The sequence below is a fragment of the Cottoperca gobio genome, chromosome 18, assembly GCF_900634415.1.
Source record: "Cottoperca gobio chromosome 18, fCotGob3.1, whole genome shotgun sequence".
NCBI lineage: Eukaryota > Metazoa > Chordata > Actinopteri > Perciformes > Bovichtidae > Cottoperca > Cottoperca gobio.
This window is the reverse complement of record NC_041372.1, coordinates 7,053,202-7,076,890: the sequence shown is the minus strand read 5'-3', so window position 1 is coordinate 7,076,890 and position 23,689 is coordinate 7,053,202. Positions and strand designations below refer to the sequence as shown.

The 23,689-nt window shown below is 39.8% G+C and overlaps 1 protein-coding gene across 1 annotated transcript; it reads left to right on the top strand.

The window, feature by feature from the left end:
- The first annotated feature begins 1,903 nt into the window (after positions 1-1,903).
- Positions 1,904-23,682, top strand: mtm1 (myotubularin 1). The gene is made up of 16 exons (XM_029454677.1): positions 1,904-2,035; positions 6,563-6,644; positions 7,318-7,390; positions 8,397-8,491; positions 10,088-10,198; positions 10,798-10,899; positions 12,751-12,834; positions 12,986-13,135; positions 14,081-14,266; positions 14,896-15,078; positions 15,189-15,344; positions 15,526-15,573; positions 15,796-15,888; positions 16,535-16,648; positions 16,731-16,907; positions 17,810-23,682. The coding sequence occupies exons 2-16, from the start codon at positions 6,588-6,590 to the stop codon at positions 17,996-17,998; spliced, it is 1,818 nt and encodes a 605-aa protein (XP_029310537.1). The 5' UTR covers positions 1,904-2,035; positions 6,563-6,587; the 3' UTR covers positions 17,999-23,682.
- Positions 23,683-23,689: the final 7 nt, after the last annotated feature.

Sequence of the window (23,689 nt, the reverse complement as noted above, 5' to 3'; positions counted from 1 at the left end):
CCAACCTCAATGGCAAGAAAAGGAATACTTGTCCACAACTGAGCAAGTAAAGATCCTTGACGTCATAAGTCCTTAAATTTGGCTCCAACAATAAGATATTTCCAAACATTTTTTCTTCAAACTTCAATAAAAACAGACTTCAATTCATGTGTAAGATCCTTATTTATCATACTGCACTCTTTAGTTTAGTCTTTACAAAAGAATCTTAAATGTCTCATCTGATTACAAATAGAGTGCGGTGCAGCAAGAGATTACTTGAGAATTTAATGTATTAAATATGTATATAGCTGCATAGTTCACAAATGTTGGAGTCAATTACAAACTGTAGAAAGACTGCACAACTTTTCATAGTATATACACCATCTGCTCTCTGTTGTCCTCTATTGTTGCAAGTAAGAACTGCAGTTTGAAGTGTAAAGGCATCATATGGTATGGTATTTCATTGAAATAAAGTCTCTTCTGCTCAGATTCCCCTGAAACACCAAGGATGGGGGTAGATAAAGTCGTAGACTTAGAGTCAAATTGGAATTTGAATTCCCCTTTTAATGTAAGGAAATGTAAATTGTAATGGCACAACAGATGTTGTGCAGTTTTTCAAAAGAAGATAAAAAGCATTTTTTGACATTTGAGATTTAAGCAGTCAGAATACCAATGTAGGAGCATTGTGTATGCAAAAAGATGAATCAAATTGAAATGATTGCAATTTTGACTAAATAAGTGATTTTCGGTAAAGTGTGACTGTTCTCTTTAGACTGTAATAGTTTGTCCACTTCAAATAAAGTGATATTTTTTCATTTTAATTGATTAAAAGTCAAATAAAATTTTAGATGTAATTTAAAAACAAGTTATATCTACTAAATCTCTATCTGACTCCCTCTTTTGTGTACATTTCTGTTTGAGTGTGACACTGACTTTGGCTTTAAAATGTATCGTGCAAGTGAGCAAACAATGCATAATATTTATTCACATATTTCTGTTTAATCCAAATTGTTCCTAGTACTTCCTGCTACTGAATACAATGAGTAGGAGTCAATAGAATCACAGGGAAATGGGGACTAAATGTTATGTTGTACTAAAGTGAGAAATCGGATATTGTTTGAATAAATACTAAAAATAGCAAAAGGAGTTGACTTACTTAATATAAAATGACGTACACTGAAATTGTCTATATATGTACATATTTAAGTTAATTATAACTGCATTACTGTCTAAGCATTTTGGTTAATTGACTCCTTGCTCTAAATTGTTTTAAGATTAAAAGTTTTTTAAGTTTTATCCCACTCAACTGAATATTGGCTCATCCAGGCCAGGCCTCTTTATACTTTGCAAAAAATTATGACATTACACAAATACACAATAAATAAACAGAAGAGGGAAAATGGGTGCTGATTGCAATCATTAGAATTCAATTAAAATGTAAGAGGAAAAAACCAAAGAGGTTTAGATACATTTAAATTATTTCAGTCAAAAACCTTTAATTTCTTTGAATATTTGAGGTCTGCTTTTGCAACCAACTTATAATAATAACATTGAATAATAATCATAAATATAGCCTATAATAAAAAGCAATAACTGTTGAATTCAGAACACAACATACTATACCTAACCATAAAGTGTAAATATTTGACAAATTGTTTTGAGTATTTTGCACATCATTCCAGAATATTTTGTATTCAGTAGATACAGTGAAAAAATCAAGTATTATTATTTCTTTGTTTAGACCCTAGAAACCACAGGGATAACTAACATTCAGTTTAAACCTTTCAAAAAAAAAAACATCTGTTAAAACATTGAATTGAAACACCTTTCATTTTATTGTTCATACCATATTTGTCTTATTTATTTAAAACTGATCCATAAAAAGGAATATGGCAACCCATTTGAAAACTACCTTTCCCTGTATTCCTTGCATGCTCTAATTTGACAACCAGCCAATCCGCGCCATGACAGGCCGGCACGTGACGTAGGGTAAGTTCCTGCTGTGGATTGAGGGAAACAGATCGACATTCAGCCACGGGAGAATCGCACTTTGCGGGTAAGTTAAGACATTTGGCCCCAACGAGGCCTTTCGAGTCCATATTAAGTGTTCTTCGGAGGTGTTTGCCGGAGGTTTCTGTGAACTGTAGGTCAGAAATAGCCTGTATTTCGGGTTGGAACAAGCTGTCGTACCGTCTAGGCCTTAGCTATTTCCTGGTGCAACTCTACAGCTGTGTCTATTGGAATGGCCAAGTTGGAAAAGTTCAGTTTAGGGGTTTTTGGTGGAGCTCTGTTTTTCTCCACCCCGCTTGTAACTGTTCTGTGAGCTCAAATTTAGCCATGAGCGCTACCCTGTTGTGACGCCGAATGTGTACGCGACAGTGAAAAAGACTGAAAGCCACCCTTTGGCTGTGTATTCATACTGAGTATCGACACCGCAAGCTGTTCCTATGCTGTCAGGGTCTGTTAGTCGCGGATAATGCTAATTCACTCACCCTGAATTACACAGTATCACTCACCATTTAAGTGCTTTTAATAAAATAAAAAAACTTCCTCTCCGATATTATCATTGTGTGCATATATATATTTACTCACAGATAAAGAAAGTATTTGCAGATATAGTCTGTGTTGTCGAAGTGAAAGTGTTTCTGCTTTGTTGTAACGTGATTTATGTCATCATTAGTCGCCCAGCTACTGATGTGCAGGTCACCAGGTCAGAAGCAGATCCAGTGCTGAAGTTGATTTAATAAATCTAGTATGGGATTAACAGCCTTGTGCCGGTGTTCCAATGTAATTGAAGGTGGAAATATGTCTGTGAATGTACATGAGCAGTCATAGTTATTCTTTGAATGTATTTCTGGTGGAAGCATGTGCAGACTCAGCAGCTGGCTTGGTTTACTGCACCAGCTTCTGTGTCACTGAGTCAGATCAATGCATCAACCTGACCAATGTTATTGACAGCTTTTACTTTGCCACATATATATCAGTATGGATCTACTATAAGTGTTGATTTTGGTACTGGATTTAGTTTTAGTCTTTTGACGAAAAATGTAAATTAGTCAACTAAAACTAAATACATTTTAGTGTCATTTCCGCCATGTATTTTGTATTTTTACATCTTCTAAGCTTTCCAAGGCTACAGCTGTCGTGTGTTTTTGATGGTCCGTTACCATGGTTACAGGTGTTGTTCTTGTCTTCTGTGTGGTTAGTAGAAAAGGCGCTGCTTACTGTCGTAATGATCACTTTTCTGAGTAAATCCAGTTGTCATTACATCATACATTACATTACATAAGTGCATTCGACAATGTGAATACAATACAAAAGAATCCTGCAAGTACATGAACCTCATCCAATATACTGTACTGCTTCAAATGCTTCATTTAGAAACGGAGAGGAAAAGAGATGGAGAAGTGTTTTGAGTTATGGTTATTGGCTACGGTGCAGTCTAAAGAATATTCCTATAATTCTGCAATCCTAGTCTTGCTGAGGTTGAGCTTCAGGTGGTGTGCAGACATCCACTGAAAGATGTTAATCAGACACACTGAAACCATAGCTGTGGTAGCTCAAGGCCCTCACTCTCTGCTGTTCTTGCTCACTGGTCATTATTGCAGCTACAATACATGTGCTCCCCACTGCAGAACAACTGTTTATTCAGAAACTGGATTCACTTACCTGTTCACTAACATTCACACTCTCACAACTAGCACCGCGGCGCTCAGTCCCCGTCTCTTTTAATTGTCTCATTCCATAATGTAATGCTTATAGATGTAATACTTTAGCCTTTCAAAAATGTTCAAAGCTTCTATTGTGGTTTTTGACTGAAGCATGTAAAAAATTACATTTCCGTACAGCCATAGTCGCTCGATCCACTGTTTGTTTCCTATTAACCTATTCCTATCGACGATTAACGATTCAGTGCACACAGACAACGTACATCTAGCAAACTGTGAGGAGATATTTGCTGAATTTGACGAATTCCACAAAACCTCACTTTATGTTAGCTCACTCTTCAAACGGCACCCTGCTTCCTCAAGCTTTCACATAATGAGGAAGCATTCATTGCTTGTAGTTTTCATGTACTTAATGTGACTATTGATACATATGCTCTCACAACAACACAAAACCAGTTTATCTGACCATAAGAATGATGTTTAAACATGCACTCAGTTCATCAGCCTCTCTCATCATTTCTACTGTCCACCAAAGCTCAATATCCACCCTCTGTCTATTAAAAACCTTATACTGTTCCCAACCACACACCTCTGAAGGTTGTTCACCCACTGTCGGCCACAAAAACAAAATTATGGAATGGACTGGATACAAAACAACACCCCCTTGTCTAATTGTTTGATATTAATCACTGCTATTACTCATTAGTTAGTCCAGCTTTCTGTCTTTAATATTTGTTTTTGGTGGCAAAGGCCTAATAAAATCTTAAATCACATGCCGTGATTTCTAAAAGAAAGTTCCAGTTTCACTTCTTTCACACTTTCTTTCCCTCCATATAACTCACACCCTCTCTCTGACTCACCAACAAATGCATATTCCCAGTTTCTCCCCCTCCCTCCCCTCCTAAAGCTCTCGTGTTCAGACAGGTTCACTGAAGCACTATTTCTAAGGAGACTGGAATTAAGCTCCCTTTTGCATTTGAATTGAATTAATTAATTAGTTTTTAACCTTTTTTTTTACTCTTGAAACTTTTGTATAGAGTCCATTAAACCTTTTATGAAAATGTGATAGAATGCTGTTGCGTTGCATTATGGGAAATGTAGGACCCATCGTTTTTGGAAAAGCTTTTTTTTTAAGGAGCTAAACTGCTGTATTTCTTCTTTTAATGGGATAGTTTCTACAATAAAAGCAGTATGGCTGTTGGTAAACAAATGGCTGACAAATGTACCGTATATTGTCTTAACAGTATATGTTGTCATATCACCCTGCTTGCTTTTATTTGTGATTTATATTATTAAAGAAATGTTCCTCTGCTTTGTATCGATGTTGCTCTGTGCTCTTTATTACCAGTCACTTTACTGTGAATTAGAACCTGACTCATGTATCAGAATGGCAAACATTAGCTTATTATCACAGATCTATCAGTATCGGTCGTCTGTCGGCTCCGTGTGCGGCCTCAGTGTCACCATTAGCCTACATAGTTTGTTTACCAGCGAGCTCTGACAAAGTGTCATGTCACTACATATCCTGGTCACAATTATTTTGGTATGCAAACAGATGTTCAAAGGCGTTTTTCTACATGCATTTATGGCAAACTGTTGGAATGAATGAGACTCGTGCATTACACAGTTTTATGCATCTGGGCCCTGGAGCGGGATAGCCATGTAGCGTAGCTTACCATATACCCCGGTTGGAAGTGTGTAAAAGAAATCCTGAGTAAAGCCTAAGGTTAGCCAGCTAACCTGCCGCTCTCACGTTATGACACAGGTCTCTGGTTCCCATGAAGAAGAGTTTTTCCTTTTAGACTTCTGGGTAATTCCCTACACTATATTGTTACTATGATTTCTTTAGGGTGTTGCCGTATCTACAGTTGAGTATCAGCTGGGATCCAGCATTACTTGGAGATGCATTGTTACCGTCCCCAGAACACTGAACACTTGTTATCATTTTACTTTTACCCAACTACTGTGTGTACTCTTTGACACGGTAATTCTATATTAGAATGTGGCTAGTAAGTTAATTATTGATGATACATACTAATGGCACAAGTGGGCTTGGTGATATTGATCAGTGAAAATACATCTACTGCATCTTCAGTGTTATTCCTGGAATCATCAGCTCCATGGTTCCTCACTTGGAGCACAGTGGACATGCTGGTGATTCTGCTTTACCCCATGTGTGCAGGTTCACACTGCCTGCATAAGGAATTTAAGATAATGTTTGGAGATTCTGTGTCAATTCTCAAAAACACTTTAATAGTTTCCATGCAAAGATTGAATGAGTCAATACTTTATTTAATTTGCAAATATATGTGCCCTCTCAACGTAGTAGTAGTTACCTAAAATTAGATTTTTTTAAATCGTAATAATTCACCTTGATTACAGTATTGCACTATATACATGTATACATGTGGCACAGCACCTCTGTATCTTGACATGTATTGTATTGCCAGATTCTTTCCAATACACAGCACTACAAATTAGTAACTTCATAGCCTGATTTATTCATTTGTGATTGCATTTTTCCTCTCTCCATGACACCCCATAACTTCACTTGAGCCCATCGGAAGTGCATAATCCTGCGTAATATTCATACAGTGGTACACTGGTCAAAAACATACGAAACAAAAAAAAAAAAACTTCTGTCTTCGACTGTGTTAATGTTAAATAATATGCTTATTTTGGGTGCCACTGATGTTCTGCTGACAGTATCCATGTCAGCTGTATTAAACTGACAAGTTCTGACTTATCTAACATGGTGTATGCTGGCCCCGGGGCTCGCTGTACCAGAAAATGTTCTGGTATCTCTCATATTATCTGATGACGAATGCGTATCGTCTGCTATTCTGACCCCAGCTTTATAATTGTATCCTTGCTGCTGACACCACTAACAGACTCCGTGTCTCTCTCTTTCTCAGCCTGTGGAAGCCCCCTCCCTGAGCGATGGCCTCACCAGTCTCAGTCTACAACTCCAACGCCTTGGACACACACATCTCCAGTGTAAATTTATTTGTGTGTTCACTCTGTGTTTGTCTTACTAAACAACAGATTCAGATTCAGATTATTCTGTGGTTACAGTTGTTTAAGCAATTCTAAAAAACTGACTGATTTATAGTTGAGGTGTGAAAAGTAGAAGTAGCTTTGAATCTTTGTCTGTTCATTCTAAGTCCCCAAATGGGAAACATTTAATTTGAAAGCCCAGTGCTTACTGACATGAACAGTACAGGAGGAGAACAGACTACTCCAAATACCAATAGTACAGTATGTCTAGGAAGTGAAACAATAAATAAACTGAAATTCCAAATAAGGATGAAGAGCGGCAGTGTCAAATTAGGTTGCTAAGCTCCTTAAATCCTCCCAAGTCACAGCTTGTCAGTTCAACATCTTAATAAAGGAAAAGTGCCGTGTTGATGGTGTCTCATCTCACTGGCCACTAAATCTGACTGCACTTCAACTGGCTAAAGCAAACTTGCCCTTTCTATTCCTTTTTTCCCCCTCTATGGTCCTTCCACTGAAAATAAAAAGCACAAAATAATATATACAGCCTCACCACTCCTTTTGTAAATAACTGTGTGTGTGTGTGTGTGTGTGTGTGTGTGTGTGTGTGTGTGTGTGTGTGTGTGTTGTGTGTGTGTGTGTGTGTGTGTGTGTGTGTGTGTGTGTGTGTGTGTAGTCCTCCAGAGAGTCTCTGAAGATGGAGTTGTTAGCTGATGTGTCTCTGCTGCCAGGGGAGGAGAGAATTATAGGTGAGTACATGTCAATCACTCCCACTTTTCTGTGATGTGAGCTGCTCGGAGAACAGTGCTCCTGTATATCAGAATCTAACACCTGATTCAGTCTGTCAAGAAAATCACGTGGCTCAGTGGATAGCGTCCAGAAGTTATGAGAAATCACACTTTCTGACGCACACAGACCGCAGTCCTGCTGTGGGGAGGACAGAGAGACGGGTAGTGTGTTTCCTGTATTTTCAGAAGTTCATGTATTCTCCACCAGAGTAGAAGGCAGGTGAGCTCGGAGGTAGACTGGTGTGCTGTGAACACGGCAAACACACTTTTATGTTGTTTCTCGCTGATCGTGCCGGTGCAAATCTTTGCATTGGCTTTGTATGTAATCGCACCGAAAGTTGTTCCCGCTATTAGTGAAGATTTTGCTACCGTCTCCCGAGCTCAGGTTAACAAATACTGATATTTGTTCTTAAATACCGAGTCTGGTTTACTCGTTCTTTGATCAGATATCGTCAGATTTTAAATTAGACATTTTTTTCTTGCATTTCATTCATGCACAATTCTACAATTAATAATTCAGGTTGATTAAAACTTCAATTTTTTCTATTGCAAACACCTCGTCTACACCTGCCGCACAGCAAAACTCAGTGGTTATTTTCGTAAGACAAGAAAACAGAAAAAACTAAATGTTTTCATCCATCTATCTGCATGAAAGCAAATCACTTAACTTGGACTTTGTTGTAGGGATTGTCACCATGTTCCTACATCTGACTAATAACCCACTAATTATTACTATGATTTTATCCCAGAACTGAGTGGGTCTTTCCCTATTAGTCTCTTATTGGTCACGCAGAGCAGATGGTATTTATGGCCTACCTTTGCTGCACGGTTCTCTTCTTCTCTTCTCCTGCTTCTTCTCCTCTTGTGTGTTACCAACACTATAAGGATGTCTGAGTGCTAATGAGGCCCGTGTAGGTTCAGGAATGGGGGAAGCAAAAGCATAAACAATGTTTGTATCTGTTTTCAGATAAAGAAACCATCTACATCTGTCCATTCAATGGAGCTGTGAAAGGAAAAGTGTTGATCACCAACTACAGACTCTACTTCAAGAGCGTAGACGCTGTAAGTCCCATTAAACTCAGTCAGTGGCTCACACACTGGATGTGTGAGTGTCTGCGTGTTTGACAGATGAAAGCCGTCAACCAGCCTACCAGCAGTGAGGTTAAATAACATAACGCCTGTGACACGTCTCTCTGTGTGTGAGCTGCTTGTGGTGTTTTAACATGGTGCACTATTGCCTTGGTCTGTTATTACAGACTTAAGCCCCGTTCGGACAGGATTAACATTACAGGGGGAGGTGAGGGATGAAATATTCACTGTCCTTCTCTGTAATTTAATTCATCGTTCCGGAAGGTATTTTAACCATGGGGGGAAATTACAGGATGTGGTGTGACAAGTCTCCCCCAATTGGGGCGTGGGAGAGTTGTAGGGGACGCGCAGATTGTTGACATACAGCCCTAATCAGATTTGCGAAAAATATTTACACATAAAAGTCTTAATTTCTCACTGAAGTGATGACGGGGGGGGGGGGGGAGAAGCAGCTCTTCCTGTGGAAAAATCAAATAAAATCAGAGATCCACTTTAGAATATAAAACAGGATTTAAATTACAGGAGGAGCAGCCAGTTCACAGAAAAACAGAAGCTAATTGCAGCTGTAATTATGACTGGGTTGACGTTGGGGATGGAAAATGCCCCACATACGCGCTCCAGACAGGATTAAAATGACAGACCAGCACAGGTAATGTTAAAATCACCCCACCTCCCTTGGAGACATACAGTAAATCTGAAAGAGTCCTATATAACATGTATTTATGTGGAATAGTAATATGTTTTTTTGCTCACTAAAACTTTGCTCTGCGCTCCCTTAAGAGTTGTTAACCTTGTGGATATGATTTGGATTGTGATGATGTGAACATGTTTTAAAGTCTTAAAAAGAAAAAAGAACATTTCTTTGACATTAAGACCTAAGTCATCCATTTCACTGGCGTACTGTGACATAACAGACACACACACACACACACACACACACACACACACACACACACACACACACACACACACTCACTCACACAGCAGGCGTAGGAGATGCAGCTTTCTTTTTCAGTTTGCACGGCGCACTTGTCAGGATAGGAAGCGATCGCAAATGTGTTGCTTTATATTGAAGAGCAGCCACTTGTGCAGATTAACGGTGATTAACGATATGCCACTGCACCAAAAAAACATCTCTTGTAAATGCATAGTTGGGAGCAGATTACATTTATTATTATAATTAAGTTCCTTAATGTCTGCTGCGGGAGAAAAAACTCAATCAGCAATTGATTGCCTGCTGCAAAGTAATAAAATGAGTTAGAGTTGAACCTTTTGTGGCAGTCCATATAATTTTTCATGATAAGAAACTTATAGGCTCAGGGTATCTAATGTCTCTGGGTCTATCTCAGGTCACAAGGGTATCAGTGGCAGGTCTAGGGTTTCCAAATTTGTATACTTTGTCTACTTTATACATATGCAGCGGGACAAAGAGAGCATTTCTAGTGACTATTATAATAGTAGATGGTAGAGTACTTTTATTGGTTGATGTTGGTGTGTGTGGTTGTTTGCGTGTGTTATATTTACATTTTGTGTGTTGCTGTAATGACACGCTGACTCTGTTTGCTGTAGGATGTGGTGGTGATGCTGGACGTTCCTTTGGGTGCCATCAGTCGGGTGGAGAAGATGGGTGGGGCGTCGAGCAGAGGAGAAAACTCCTACGGCTTGGATATCACCTGCAAGGTGTGTGTGTGTGTGTGTGTGTGTGTGTGTGTGCTGAGAGGTACAGCATAAGGAGTGTCACTGTCTGCTCGCTGATCATTTGAGTTTGTACCACCTCACAAATTAAAGGTGCCCTATGGAGGCTTTTTTTTTTTCAGCAAACAAAAGTTCTGTTTATATTCGGTGTTACTCACCATAACTCTTTGCGTGTATCACTGAGCAATGTTCGTGACCAGCTAAACGCAGACCCACACATCGAGCTCACACTGATGCATAATGCTACTAGAGGTCAAAAACACCACAGGGCACCTTTTAAGTAAGGGCAGCTACCCGTAGCAGGTGCTCAGCCAGGCATTACTGGGGGATAGCTCACTAGTGAAGTAATGAGTTTTTTAAAAGACTGACTGTGTTATAAGAGTGCAGTGCTCTGTGGAACACTCTTCTAAGATCATCAAGTTTTCATCGGATTATAAAGTCAGCACCAATGCAATCACACAGTTCTTCTTAAGGGAATGCTTCTGTAGTTTGGTATATTATCTAATATTGTGTGTGTGTGTGTGTGTGTGTGTGTGTGTGTGTTGTTGATACTTAAGTTGTTGCTCTTCTCTGTTCCTCCTCAGGACATGAGAAACTTGAGGTTTGCCTTGAAGCAGGAAGGTCACAGCAGAAGAGATATCTTCGAGCTCCTCTTCAAATACGCCTTCCCCCTCTCACATGGTCTGGTGAGGCAGCTTCTAACTTCTACTGCCACCTACTGACTAACACATGGGTTTTTCTTGTATCTGGGAGAAGAAGAAAAGGGGAGACCTTATTGCTTACTTGGCCAGCAAGGGAATTCATTTACAAACATACAGATGGAACCTTTCTTTCTCAGATGGTTTGATCCACATTGGTTGGACTAATTACGAGGAACACAGTACAATCTAGAGCACAATACACACCGGTTACTGTGTGTAGGGAACACTTTAAACAGGAGGCTCCAGTGCCTTTATTGTAAATTGCTAATATATGTATTAACCCTTGTGCCTCATTTAAAAAATAAAGTTGCTCTGATGTTCTTCAAAAACAAAAATGTGTGTGTCAGGAAAAACTGCCATCAATATATATATATATATATATATATATATATATATATATATATATATATATATATATATATATATATATATATATATATATATATATATATATATATATATATATATATATATATATATATTTTTAACCAACATCAGTCCTGATCATCACTACCCAATATTCATAAAAACAGTTTTTGAATTTTAGCATGTATTTGCCCCATAGGGCAAACATGAGAAAATGGCTCAATCTGTTGGAAAATAGTAAAAATTAAATATTTGAAGCCAAGGCTCTGATATAATATAATGCATTTATTAATGCTGAAATGGCCATGGGATCAAAAATTGTGCTTTTTTTAAATGGAGATTTATAATAATTGAGGACATTTGTGTTTGTTTGGCTGAACAGTTTATTATAGAGTAGGAGCTGTGATTGGGGGGGGGGGGGGGGAACTCACACCCTTGCAAAAATGTGTGCCATATGTATTAACGCAGCCGTGATGGTTGAAGATTTTAAAAGCCAGAAAACGTCCCTAGTGATGCACGAGGGTTAAAGCAGCAAACCATTTAAATCCACCCAGTACTGGCTGAGAAAATAAAAACATTCTTCCAGTCGTCCTCCATTTGCTTCAATGCCCAGTATTCATGCAAATGTCGAGTGCCGAAATGCAACCCCCTCATGTGCCAGCTCACTCGGCTCCCTGCCCACACCACAGCTACATCTGCTTGGCTAATAATCTTGCGTGCTAAGAAATGTGTGTGTCTCTTGGTACGGGCCAGTGGACTCTTGACAACTACCTCCCGGCTGGACTGGACAACAACCAAGCAAGCAGCATTATACTGTTGCCAGTGGTTTATCTTTTTAAGAATATTTATAGCTCCTTGTGTTTCACATGCAAGCTATTTCAGACATGTACTGTTCATTTCCTGTGTAGATGGCGTTAAGTCACTCTCACTTATGTGTGGTACTTTGAATAAAAGGTCAGCGCTACGAGCCCGTGGACATAAGGAGAAAAGTCTGCGCTTGTCTGGGCCTGATGGTGACAACAAAGCATGTTCCTGTAGTATTCATTAGTGCTTAAAGAATTAGGCAACTAATCAATTAACAGAAAACTTAATTCATTGTTAGTCATTCATCAGCTTCTCTAATGTCTCAGATTTGCTGCTTTTCTCAGTTTTTCTATCCTCGGTTGGACAAAACAAGACATTTGTCTGAGCTGATTCCAGATGTTGTTTAGACTAGAAAGAAAAAAGATTTGACAGATCAATTCATAAGTAAAATAATCTGTAGATGCAGGCTAAGTATTCAGAGCCATCCACAACACCAAACTGACAAACAAAAGGTCAAATAAATCAAACTAATGGTCAGATAATCTACCTAATAGAATTGTTCCATTATCCAGGCGACTCGTCCGTCTTGTTCTCTGTCTCTGCCACTTGTCCTGCTGCTTTAATGTTATTGTAAATGAAAAGTCTCCTTCTCTCCCCTCCATCCAGCCACTGTTTGCATACGTGACTCAGGAAAAGTACGGGGAGAACGGCTGGGACATCTACAAACCCATAGAGGAGTTCAGACGGCAGGTGAGGAGGAATACAAGTGCAGAATCAAGACTTTACTATTGCACAATACTGCTATGTTTCCTACACAATACTTATCCGCGACGGAACTAGACTCAAACAATTTTTTGTGAAGTTGAGTTTATAGCCGCTGACTGGTCATTGTCTTTCGCAGGGCTTACCTAATAACAAGTGGCGTATCACATTCATCAATAAGAACTACGAGCTGTGTGACACCTACCCCACGGTGCTGGCGGTGCCCTTTAAAAGCAAAGAGGAGGACCTCAGGAGAGTGGCTGCCTTCAGGTCAAAAGGACGCATACCGGTGAGCACACAACGGATGTTTCCAAATGTTTGAGTTGCATTGAGAAATAAGATGCTCGTGTTGAATGACTATATCTTGGAAATATTGAAATGAAGAGCAGAGAAGTAAAACTGAGAGTCGAACTGTTTGTAGCCGTTTGGTTTGCTTCCCTTGGAAACAGTTGTTGTGATTGAATGTGCAGTACAGGGTTTGAAATAGTCATGTGACATTTCCTCATTTTCATTCCTGAACTGCCCTTAAACTACTGTCATTTCTTCTAATCATTGGTGACTTACCAACCAAGGTAAACTCAGAAATCTACCCTCTAATAGAAAGCGCTTTATAAATCCGTTCACCACTTACCTCAAACTTCTTTTTCGCCGTCAACCGTGAGCATATCTTTGCCCCGACTATATTGAAGGCAGTTCCTTCCTTTCCGGCTGCAAACAAGTCTCATCTCCTGATCCCCAACCAGGGACTCACCCCGAATTATCTGCATATGACTGAAGAATCTGTGGGCAACTGAACAAGATTTTGGCATCTGTTTTCCATTGCCCCCCAAAGGCTCAATCATTGTCAGCCCGATAGCCGATGGTTTTCGGAGATTGACTAACAAAATAATTGATTTGCAGTTTTTGTTTATGCAGTTTACAGCCTGAGGGAATGTGTGGCCTGTGAGGCTCAGTTCAGGTTAATATAAGTGTTTTGTTTGCTTACTTCTATACATGCATACTCTCCTTAAGCCTGAAACATACTATACATAAGTACGTGACTGTGGACTGATCGTTGAAGCTATGCAAAGTGACGTTTACGTATTGTTTTATTTGAAAATAAGTCTCATCACGTTAAGCATGACCTGTACTTTCATTGGTCTACTTTAGTGCCCCTGGCCTTAAAGGGGTCTTCTTTGCGTTGTGCTTAGTGAGTCCATGTCCTACAGTACTAATGTCGCTTTGTGCCTTCTAGGTTCTATCGTGGATCCACAGGGAGAACCAGGCCGTGATCGTCCGCTGCAGTCAGCCTCTGGTTGGCATGTCGGGTAAAAGGAACAAGGACGACGAGCGCTACCTGGACGTGATCAGGGAGGCAAACGACTCCACCAAGCTCACCATCTACGACGCTCGGCCCAGCGTCAACGCTGTGGCCAACAAGGTCAGAGGGGAAGGAAGTACTCGAGGGGTTCAAGGGTCTGAAACGTTATTAGTATTTATAAGTAATGAGAGGGAAACGGGAAGTAACAAATCTTTTAAGGTTACTTTTCGTGTACAGGGCAAATGTATGTGGTAGTTCTGATGTGGTGTAGATATTATGGCAATTATGGGCTACAAATACTGAGTATTTGCATTATCAAATCATCTGTTCTTTATCTATTTAATTAGTCTTTACACTTTCTTTTTTTTTTTTAAATACAAAAAATTGGCCATTAGTTATTTCATTGAAACATTATCTACTCATAGAACTCTTTTCCAATAATAATATAATAATAATAATAATAATAATAATAATAATAATAATACTGTTTTCTTTCTCACAGTACTAAATGATTTATCATATTTATTGCTTCAGCATTAGTGAGTATGTTACAGGTTCAGGTGCACGCTGTACATTTTCCGTTTTTACCTCAAAAACACTTTTTTATTCTGAATGTTCGAAGTCCTCTGTTTTTGGTGGCCCCATACTTCCTGTAATGCTTCCACTCCGTGAGTGCACACTTCCTGTTACTGAATGCGAAGGTTTCTTTCAGCCCTATTTATTTGTTTTATCTTCTCTGCTATCCCCAGGCCACAGGGGGAGGCTACGAGGGCGATGAGTACCAAAGCGCAGAGCTCGTCTTCCTGGACATCCAGAACATCCACGTCATGAGGGAATCCCTAAAGAAACTCAAAGACATCGTGTACCCCAATGTGGAGGAATCTCATTGGCTGTCCAGTCTGGAGTCTACACACTGGCTAGAACATGTTAAGGTAAGAGATTATTTCATCTACGTACATTATCATTTTTATTTGAAGTATTGTGGCTTCATGGGCTGTTTCTACTCGTTTTCTAAAAGTGCAAAGTGTCTCTGTGTGCGCAGCTGGTGTTGTCAGGAGCCATCCAAGTAGCGGACAAGGTTTCCAGCGGGAACTCAGTGTTGGTTCACTGCAGTGACGGCTGGGACAGAACTGCTCAGCTCACGTCTCTGGCCATGCTGATGCTGGACAGTCACTACCGCACCCTCCGAGGATTCCAGGTCAGTAACAGCTCGACAACAAGATAATGAAAGAAAACGGCTTCCTCCACAACCAGAGAGCAGCAGAGTAAGCTCTAGTTGCACCAGTGCGGCACTTTTACTGCACTTAAAAAAGTAATTGGATGTCTTTAAAGCTTTCGTGAAATGAATGGACAGGAAGTGAAGATGTTTGTTGTTTCAGGTGCTGATTGAGAAGGAATGGATCAGCTTTGGGCACAAGTTTGCCTCGGTAAGTAACTCCTGTCTTTTTAGAACGATCTACTTGAGCTGTGTGTTCTTTAATATATGAATCTATTTTCAATACTGTCTGATATTTAAAAGCAATATTCAAATTGTTCCGTTTGACATTTATAGAAGAAATTGCTCAATTGACTGCTTGAAATAGTTAATCGTGTGTGTGTGTGTGTGTGTGTGTGTGTGTGTGTGTGTGTGTGTGTGTGTGTGTGTATAGAGGATAGGTCACGGTGACAAGAACCATGCAGATCAGGACAGATCGCCCGTCTTCGTTCAGTTCATAGACTGTGTGTGGCAGATGACGAAACAGGTACGTGTCTTAATCATCAAGCTGCACTCTCAATCTCCCAAAGGCAATTCTATCATTTGTCCCTGAGTAGCTATAAAAGACTGATTAGACTGACATAAGAGGATTTTTTTTTTTCTTCTCATCTATTGCTCGAGCCAGCTGCTGGAGTTTTAATTAGATTTCATCCTGTGTCACAAACGGCACAATGAGCAGCACACAGAAGGTGTTGGGCGCACGGGCTGTGTGGGCGTCTGCATTTACTATTTTGGTTCATGTAGGTGCAGCAGCTCAAAGTGCAAAAGCTCTGAATTATAAATACATTCATTGGAGGTGTTGGCGATTTAGTGTGAAATAGTTTGTCTATATTTTGAGCATTATTCCTTTTATTGCTGATAATTGCACTACGAAAAAAATAAATAAAAAATGCAACCTGAGTAGGCAAATTTCCTCATTATTTTTAATTACACCTACGCACTGCCATGCTTGGTGTTTCTTCCTTGTTTAACTTCAGTTAAAAAAATTCTGTATCACAAGATAGAAACCGCCACATGCTCCACGTTATAAAAAGGAAGATTAGAATTGTCAATTGTATCCGTAAACAAAGCCTAAGGAGAAACCTTGGAGGCCATTTAAAGAGCTGCTGACCTGGTGATATCCTTCCTCTCAGTTTCCTACAGCCTTTGAGTTTAATGAGCGCCTCCTGCTGACGATCCTGGATCATCTCTACAGCTGCTGCTTCGGGACTTTCCTTTACAACTGTGAGAGTGCACGAGACCAGCATGTAAGTTTTCCCTCAACATGCATGCGTTCACTTCACCTTGCAGTGCATTTGAGTTTGTAATCACACCCTCTCCGTTGTGCAGGAGGTGAGGTTGAAGACGGTGTCTCTGTGGTCTCTGGTCAACAGCAAGATGGAAATGTATTTAAACCCCTTCTACACCCCGGAGTCCGGCAGGGTCCTCTACCCCGTCGCCAGCATGCGCCACCTAGAGCTGTGGGTAACTTACTACATCCGCTGGAACCCACGCATACGACAACAGGTAGGACTGCCGGTGTGTTCGTTACAATATACTGTGACCTGCCCTGGACCCCAGACCCCATGTATTTGTGTATTAGTTTGTAGTAATGACATTTCATATATATGGCAGTGTTTTCCTCTTATTTTGTGACATTAATTTGGCAGACAAAGGACAAGCAGTAGGTGACTAGACAACTTTGTAATTTTGGAGTAAAGTTGGCTCATCATTCTATAATTGGAATAGTTAATTGAGCAGGCATCACATATTATTCACAGAGCCAGTTATCAAATAGGCCACTTTCATTATTTTGAAAAAGAACATCTTAAATTAATAATATGAGAAAGTATCTTCCATCACAGTATCTTCCTTTTTTTTGCCAAGGACATTAATATTTATCAACGACATATGCACGTGTTGTTTTAATCTACTCAAAAAACTACAAAAATATTGTTGAATTGTTGAATGAAAATGCACTAAAACTATCCTGTCCAATCCAAATTGACGACACTAATATTATTTTAGTATTACTTATAGAATTAGATTCCAGTGGTGGCTGCATACGATTGTTTCCAAACATTTCCAATAAGTCTATTAGTCAAAACCTATTGAAAAAAAGAGGAAATTCACAGCATGTTTTTATTTAACGAAATATTCTGCTTCAATCCATATTTGTCAGTATTTGACTTTTTAAAAGTTTTTTCTCCCACTTGCTGCAAACAAAGAGCAGCACACACTGATGTGTTATATTTATTAAATAAAGTTGATTTAATAACTTTTTTAATTTTAGGCTGATGACGTCATAAAATATGGCGACAGACATTCGTCGCTCCGTTTGAAAACCTCCAATAGAAACTTTGAATGTTATAAAACAATTACATTTGGTGGAGCCCCAGTGATGTGTGTGTGTGTGTTGTGTGTTGCAGCAGCAGAGTCCGGTGGAGCAGCGCTACAAGGAGCTGCTCGCCCTCCGAGACGAGTACTTGAAGAAGCTGGAGGAGCTGCAGCTGTCTGACTCCTCCCCTTCCTCCCGCCTGGCTAACACCCCCAACACCTCCTCCTCCACCTCCTCCACACCACCACAGCAATACACACACCTACAAACTCCCCTCTGAGGGCTGGTGACACACACACACACACACACACACACACACACACACACACACACACACACACAGATCTACTTGTTGACTTGCACTTATTTCCTCCTCACTCTGATTTGTCAGTCTCTCACACACGCAGGGAATTAATTAGTATTGTGCAGTCCTAACTGTCGATAACAAAGAATAATGCTAACAAGATTTAGATTTGATGAGTTATTCTAACATCATAGTGGTTATGGTGATGATGGTGATTTATGCAATATGTCACAGTACAGCCTTGTCACGAGACTTTTCTACACACACGCCCTACAGGGAAGCCTTAAAGACATTCAGTGGCTTTCAGTCCGAGGGCTTTTGAACACACAGGACACACAGTGCAATGTGTAAAGGCGTCCGCAGAGGCAGCAGAGCGGAGGAAAAGCTGTTGGTGGTTTTCTTTTCTTTTTTTTTATAATCAATCTAGCTCTTTATGCTAAGCTAAGCTAACCGCCATGGACCCATCTGATCTTCTCATCTTTGTAGTTGAGCGTTGCGTTTCTTATTTTGATCTTGGAGAAGCCGTTGTAAATCAAGGTTCTTCTTCCAACTTCTTACTTTTTCCACGAGCATTTCAACAGGAAAGATCCTGAGATGCGCTTAAGATTATTTTTTGTCAAACGGCATAAGAATACATATTGACGTTTGAAGAGGTGAAGAGAGAAAAACCCCAATGGGAAATGATACATTTCACAGTTACAGCGAGGGGACACTTTTTGTCTCCGTCAGCCCAGCGCCTGCCTACGTCCTGCTACACAAGCGCCGGTGTCCTGTGTGAACAAAGCGAAAATGCTAATCAAGATTCTCACTTCTCACACTTTCTTCCTACTTTTGCTGCACTGCTCCTGAGTGTTGCCTCTTTTTTCCTTCGAGGAGCTGGTTAGAAACTGCTGCAGAGCTCACGCAGTTGGAGGCTACAAGCTTCTACAGTGTCACTGTGTGGTTTGCCACAGCTATCAGCTAAGCAGTATTTTTCAGCACTTCCTAAGCTATGGCGCTGAGAGCAAACGCAGTTCTAGCCAACTAGGGAGAGTTTGGTTTAGAATTAATCAGTAAACTTACTTTTTTTGAATGCAGCTTCAATATGGTTTGAAATATATTTCAGGTGCTCAAGATAGTCTAGGGACATGAAGTGGTGCTGGCCTCTGATCCTGGATCACGTCTTGTGCTTCTATGTTCTCACTAAACACAGACCCCGGATGGAGGAACCAGCCCAGGTCCATGATAGCCTTACCATGCCAAGGTGTTTGATACCAGCACACAGTTTTAGGGACAGTGAGAAGAAACCGGTTAGCTCTCACTCCCCCCCCCCCCCCCCCCACACACACACTTTTTAGTTTTTTTGTAAACCCGACTGTTTCTACATATGCTATCCACAACATAAGTCCCACGTGAAAACTCACGAGATCTCATCGCACATGTGCCTTTTGGACGGGTGTTGATATTTTCCCACACATTTTAATTGGACACCATGTGGGTCAGATTTTTACATCAAAGGGACATTTTAGTTGATGGACAAAATGTTTCTATTGTCTATTTTGCCAGTCATCTAATTAGTCTAGGTACTGTCGTTGGGTAGACTTGCTTACAACTACTCGCTTGGTTGTCTGACTGCTCGTGTTTCCATCCTGATGGATTCCAGATCACAGCTTCGTGTAGCAAATTGACTGTTGACGTCATAGGAATGATGGGGAAAGCTATAAAAAAAACAAAGTTGTAAAATTAGAAGAATTATCATTGATTGTATATGGAAAGTAACTAAAATAATAAAATTAATGTAAACGATATAGAAAAAGAAATGTCTTTCACATGGGAAATTTAATGGAAGAAAAAAGGAAAAATAAGTAACCTGTGAATGACTGAAGTAGATATTTATGATATGTCAGAATTCTAGAGTACCACGTTTAGTTTAGAGATTTAGTTTTTTATGAGAGCATTATTTATTTTTTATTCTCAAAGATGACATAGTGATCTCTCATCATTTGGATTTATCTGTCTCAAAAGTATGATCTGGTGTCTCATAATTCTGACTTTAAAAAGTACATATTTTGACTTAAAGTTGAGAAAAAAAAAACTGAAAGTGGAAATTATGACTTGCGACTTATGACTTGACAAATTATGACTTATTATGTCATATATATGTTTTTTACTTACCTTCAGTATTTTCACTTATCATTTCCTTTTTTTTTCTTGGCTCAAATGGGTTTCCATTAAATTCCCCAATTAGAACACATGAAAAACCAACCTGTCCAAAAAGCACATTCTTTAGTGGTTGTCTATTTGGGTTTTGGTGCTGTGGAGCTGGTGTCTACAGAGCAGTGTGCAGAGTCGCACTCATGACATCACATGGACAACTGTGTGTGTGTGTGTGTGTGTGTGTGTGTGTGTGTGTGTGTGTGTGTGTGTGTGTGTGTGTGTGTGTGTGTGTGTGTGTGTGTGTGTGTGTGTGTGTGTGTGTGTGTGTGTGTGTGTGTGTGTGTGTGTGTGTGTGTGTGTGTGTGTGTGTGTGGTTAAAAGGTATGTTAGAAACAGAGAATTGAACTGCTTGATATGAGGATTTTGCTGCTAACTCTAAGGGCTCCCATTTTTGGTTAATTTACAAACAGTTTACTCGGACAGAAAAATAAATGGCCAGTGTGCTGGTAACACGTGACTTCTATCACAAATGTATATGTACTGTGTCAAGATGAAGACGAGAACTGTTTATTACAATCATGAGTTTAAGTTCTCTGACACCGAGCCTGTTCCGAGTGTGGTACTCCTCAGCCTCTGGCACTTTGTTACAACACGGGCCACTTAATAAATAGCGGGGGCTTGATTACCGGAGTACTGTTGTGTGAGGATTTGAGTGTATTCCCTTCTATTGCCAGCACATCATAATCCCTTTTGAGAGAAATTGAAAAAAACAGTTATGTTACCAGCTTTGAGGTCCATCACTGAAAGCGAGAATAAAACCAATGTATAGCTATTAAAAGGAGTTCCAGACCTGGTCCTGGTCGCAGTTTAACTTTTAAAGCTGCATTCACACCAAAATTGGGCGTCGCGGCGATTAGCGCAGACTTGTCACTTAAAATGGCCTGTTTGAGTGACACTCATTGGATCGACACATTTTATTCGAATGGCCCATTGGAATTTGAATGGATCGCTGGTTGCGCAGTCGGGTTGCGTTTCTCCAAAAGTTGATTCCGCGACCAAAGCGCACCACCCACATTGAAATCGATTGGTAGAACTGGCATTTTTTCGCCTGATTTCGGTGTGAATGCAGGCTGCAACCGTGCTGTGCTCTGGCTCCATACCCAGGGGAAACTGCTCATATTATTTTTGTTCAAATCAATACAGGGTAGATGCACCAGGAAGGCTACTTGGAGCACCACTGTAGATCATTTCCACCTGACACTATATTTGTAACATTTCATTAAAACCTCCTTCACAAATGAATATTATGCCACAATACCCTAGAGGTTCTGAGGTCGAACGCTGTGGGTTGGGTTACTTACCAAAACGCTCTTTTAGAGTTCTAGACTTTAGAGTTACCTCTACTTTGTATGATGTACACAGGACACAGAAAGGGAATTTACTTATGGAACTCTACAGCCTCCTTGAATTCCTTAAAATAAGCAGCCTTGCTAGTAAAAGAGACATTTGAGTTAAGCAGGCTTCCAAATAGCCATCTTAGACTCCCAATACATTTCCCCCCTGGGGTTTCCAGCAAGTTGGAATCAACAATGCATTGTATGTACAATGTGACAATTTCAATTGTGAATGAGGTGCAATAAGTCATTCCGCAAAGTGTGTCAGGTCATGTCCAGATTTGTGCCTTGATTCTTGTGTGAATCGCCTTCACCTCTTAAGAGAAACGTACTCTAGCTATCCTGGGTCATGTTTGAGATGGACTGCTCTGTGATTCAGGGTTCCAAAAGGAATAAAGCGTGCATCCTCTGGTTTTGGGAGGATGCCATGCTGTTGTTTTATGGGTCCGTGCCAGTTTGAAGTGGGAGGAAGTGGGCGGTCTCTGCTTGCATTCCACAAGTAACTACAGAGTGTAGAGGACAGAGCAGATAACTAAGGTACCTTTCCCTGGGTTAAATGAAGCCTCTGTCTATCCCCTTCAAATCATACACTGCGGGACTCTTAAGTTTGACCAGAGTTTTTTCTTGCTACTATGTTAGCTATTAAAGGGATCCCTTTGGCCCACCGCCAGATACAATTGATAACTGCTTCCGCTGTGCTTTTAGTACAGAGATACAGAAGGTCTAAGGCATATTTAGCCTAGCTAGAATGGTCAAGTTAATTCCCTGCTTTGGAAAGCCCCTGTGAGAGGAGGGCTGTGTCCGAACATTTCACCCACTTCACGCTGAGATAGGTCAGCTGTGTAGGTGAGAAAAGAACCAAGGCTTGAACTTTTATTTTATTTTTTGCTTTTATTCTTCTCACAACTATTTCTGTCACTTTTGATGAGAACAATTGAGTTCAACATCGTGAATCTGCCAGGAGATACAGTCTAAAAATGTGTATATACTATTCGAAATTACGGCTGCGGAAGGTCAAGGAAAGGTTTTTGGGAAAATTCTTAGGACGTAATTTTTTTTGACTTCGTTTTTTGAGAATGAATCCTTCTTTACCTTCCAGACGGGTGTAATTCCAATGTTTGGCCAACAGATGTCGCCAAAGCTTTGTTTCTTTGTTTCTGTGTAACTACAGCAAGCGGTCAAATTGAAATCTTGGTGTTTCATGGAGTTTCAAGAGGGAATAGGGCTACCTGTAAGTATGTCAAATCTCAAACATGACTCTTTTCTATGTGTGGGTGGGTCGGAGTGGGCGGATTGGAGAGTGAAACCGGATTCCTATGTTCACAGAGAGGTAAATTAACAGGTTCTACCAAATGGATACTTTTGACAAAGTATTTGATGTCCTCCTATGAAAGGTCTGATCTCATTAAAGAGGTTTGTGGGTAAAACAACAGACAGAAAAGAAGCGACAGCAACATAAAAAGTGTACATTGGTTGGGTGGTTGTGTTTTTAGGGAAAAAACAGATGAAAATCTATTTTTATTATTTTTTACTTTGTACAAGCACCATGATGTAATTACCTCAATCAAAACCTATTTTACTGTCTAAAGTTCTATTGTTGTAAAATACAATTATTTTATGTAGTGTAAAATCTTACAGTTTTATAAAAAAGGAAAGTAATGTCGGTTCAGAAATTGTTGGTATAAATTGTGGATTTCTGCTCCATTGATTTTAAAAAAAGATTTGTTTTATTTTTGAGGGCATTTCTTTGGTTTGTACTCGCTAACCCAGGATTAAAAGACGGAAGCTTCTGGATACTGTTCCCTCGTAACAAACGTTGACATCTTCCTCTCAGTTCTCTGAGGTGATGAATCTGAGAAGTACTCTGTCATCGTTCATTTCAAATGTACTCTTTTATTAATGTAGGGGATTGTAGTTTAAAGGGTTTTGTGTCATAATATAGCCTGCTTTTTAATAAATACACATGAAATGTGTTTCAGGATCTTTTTGTCATCAAGGGAAAGTGAAATCAGAATAAATACATTTCAAATGTATTTCTTTGAATCATGTTATATCCTCTCCACAGTTTGTTGGATGGGTCCTGTTATGTAAATATTACTGATTAAATTAATTTAAGCATTTCTGACTCTGGCTCTTT

Excerpts from the sequence above, each read along its gene's own strand:
- mtm1 (XM_029454677.1), top strand. The coding sequence starts at position 6,588 with ATGGCCTCACCAGTCTCAGTCTACAACTCCAACGCCTTGGACACACAC. Across the intron at positions 10,900-12,750 it reads TCCCCCTCTCACATGGTCTG|CCACTGTTTGCATACGTGAC; the intron begins GTGAGGCAGCTT and ends CCCTCCATCCAG. Across the intron at positions 16,908-17,809 it reads ACCCACGCATACGACAACAG|CAGCAGAGTCCGGTGGAGCA; the intron begins GTAGGACTGCCG and ends TGTGTGTTGCAG.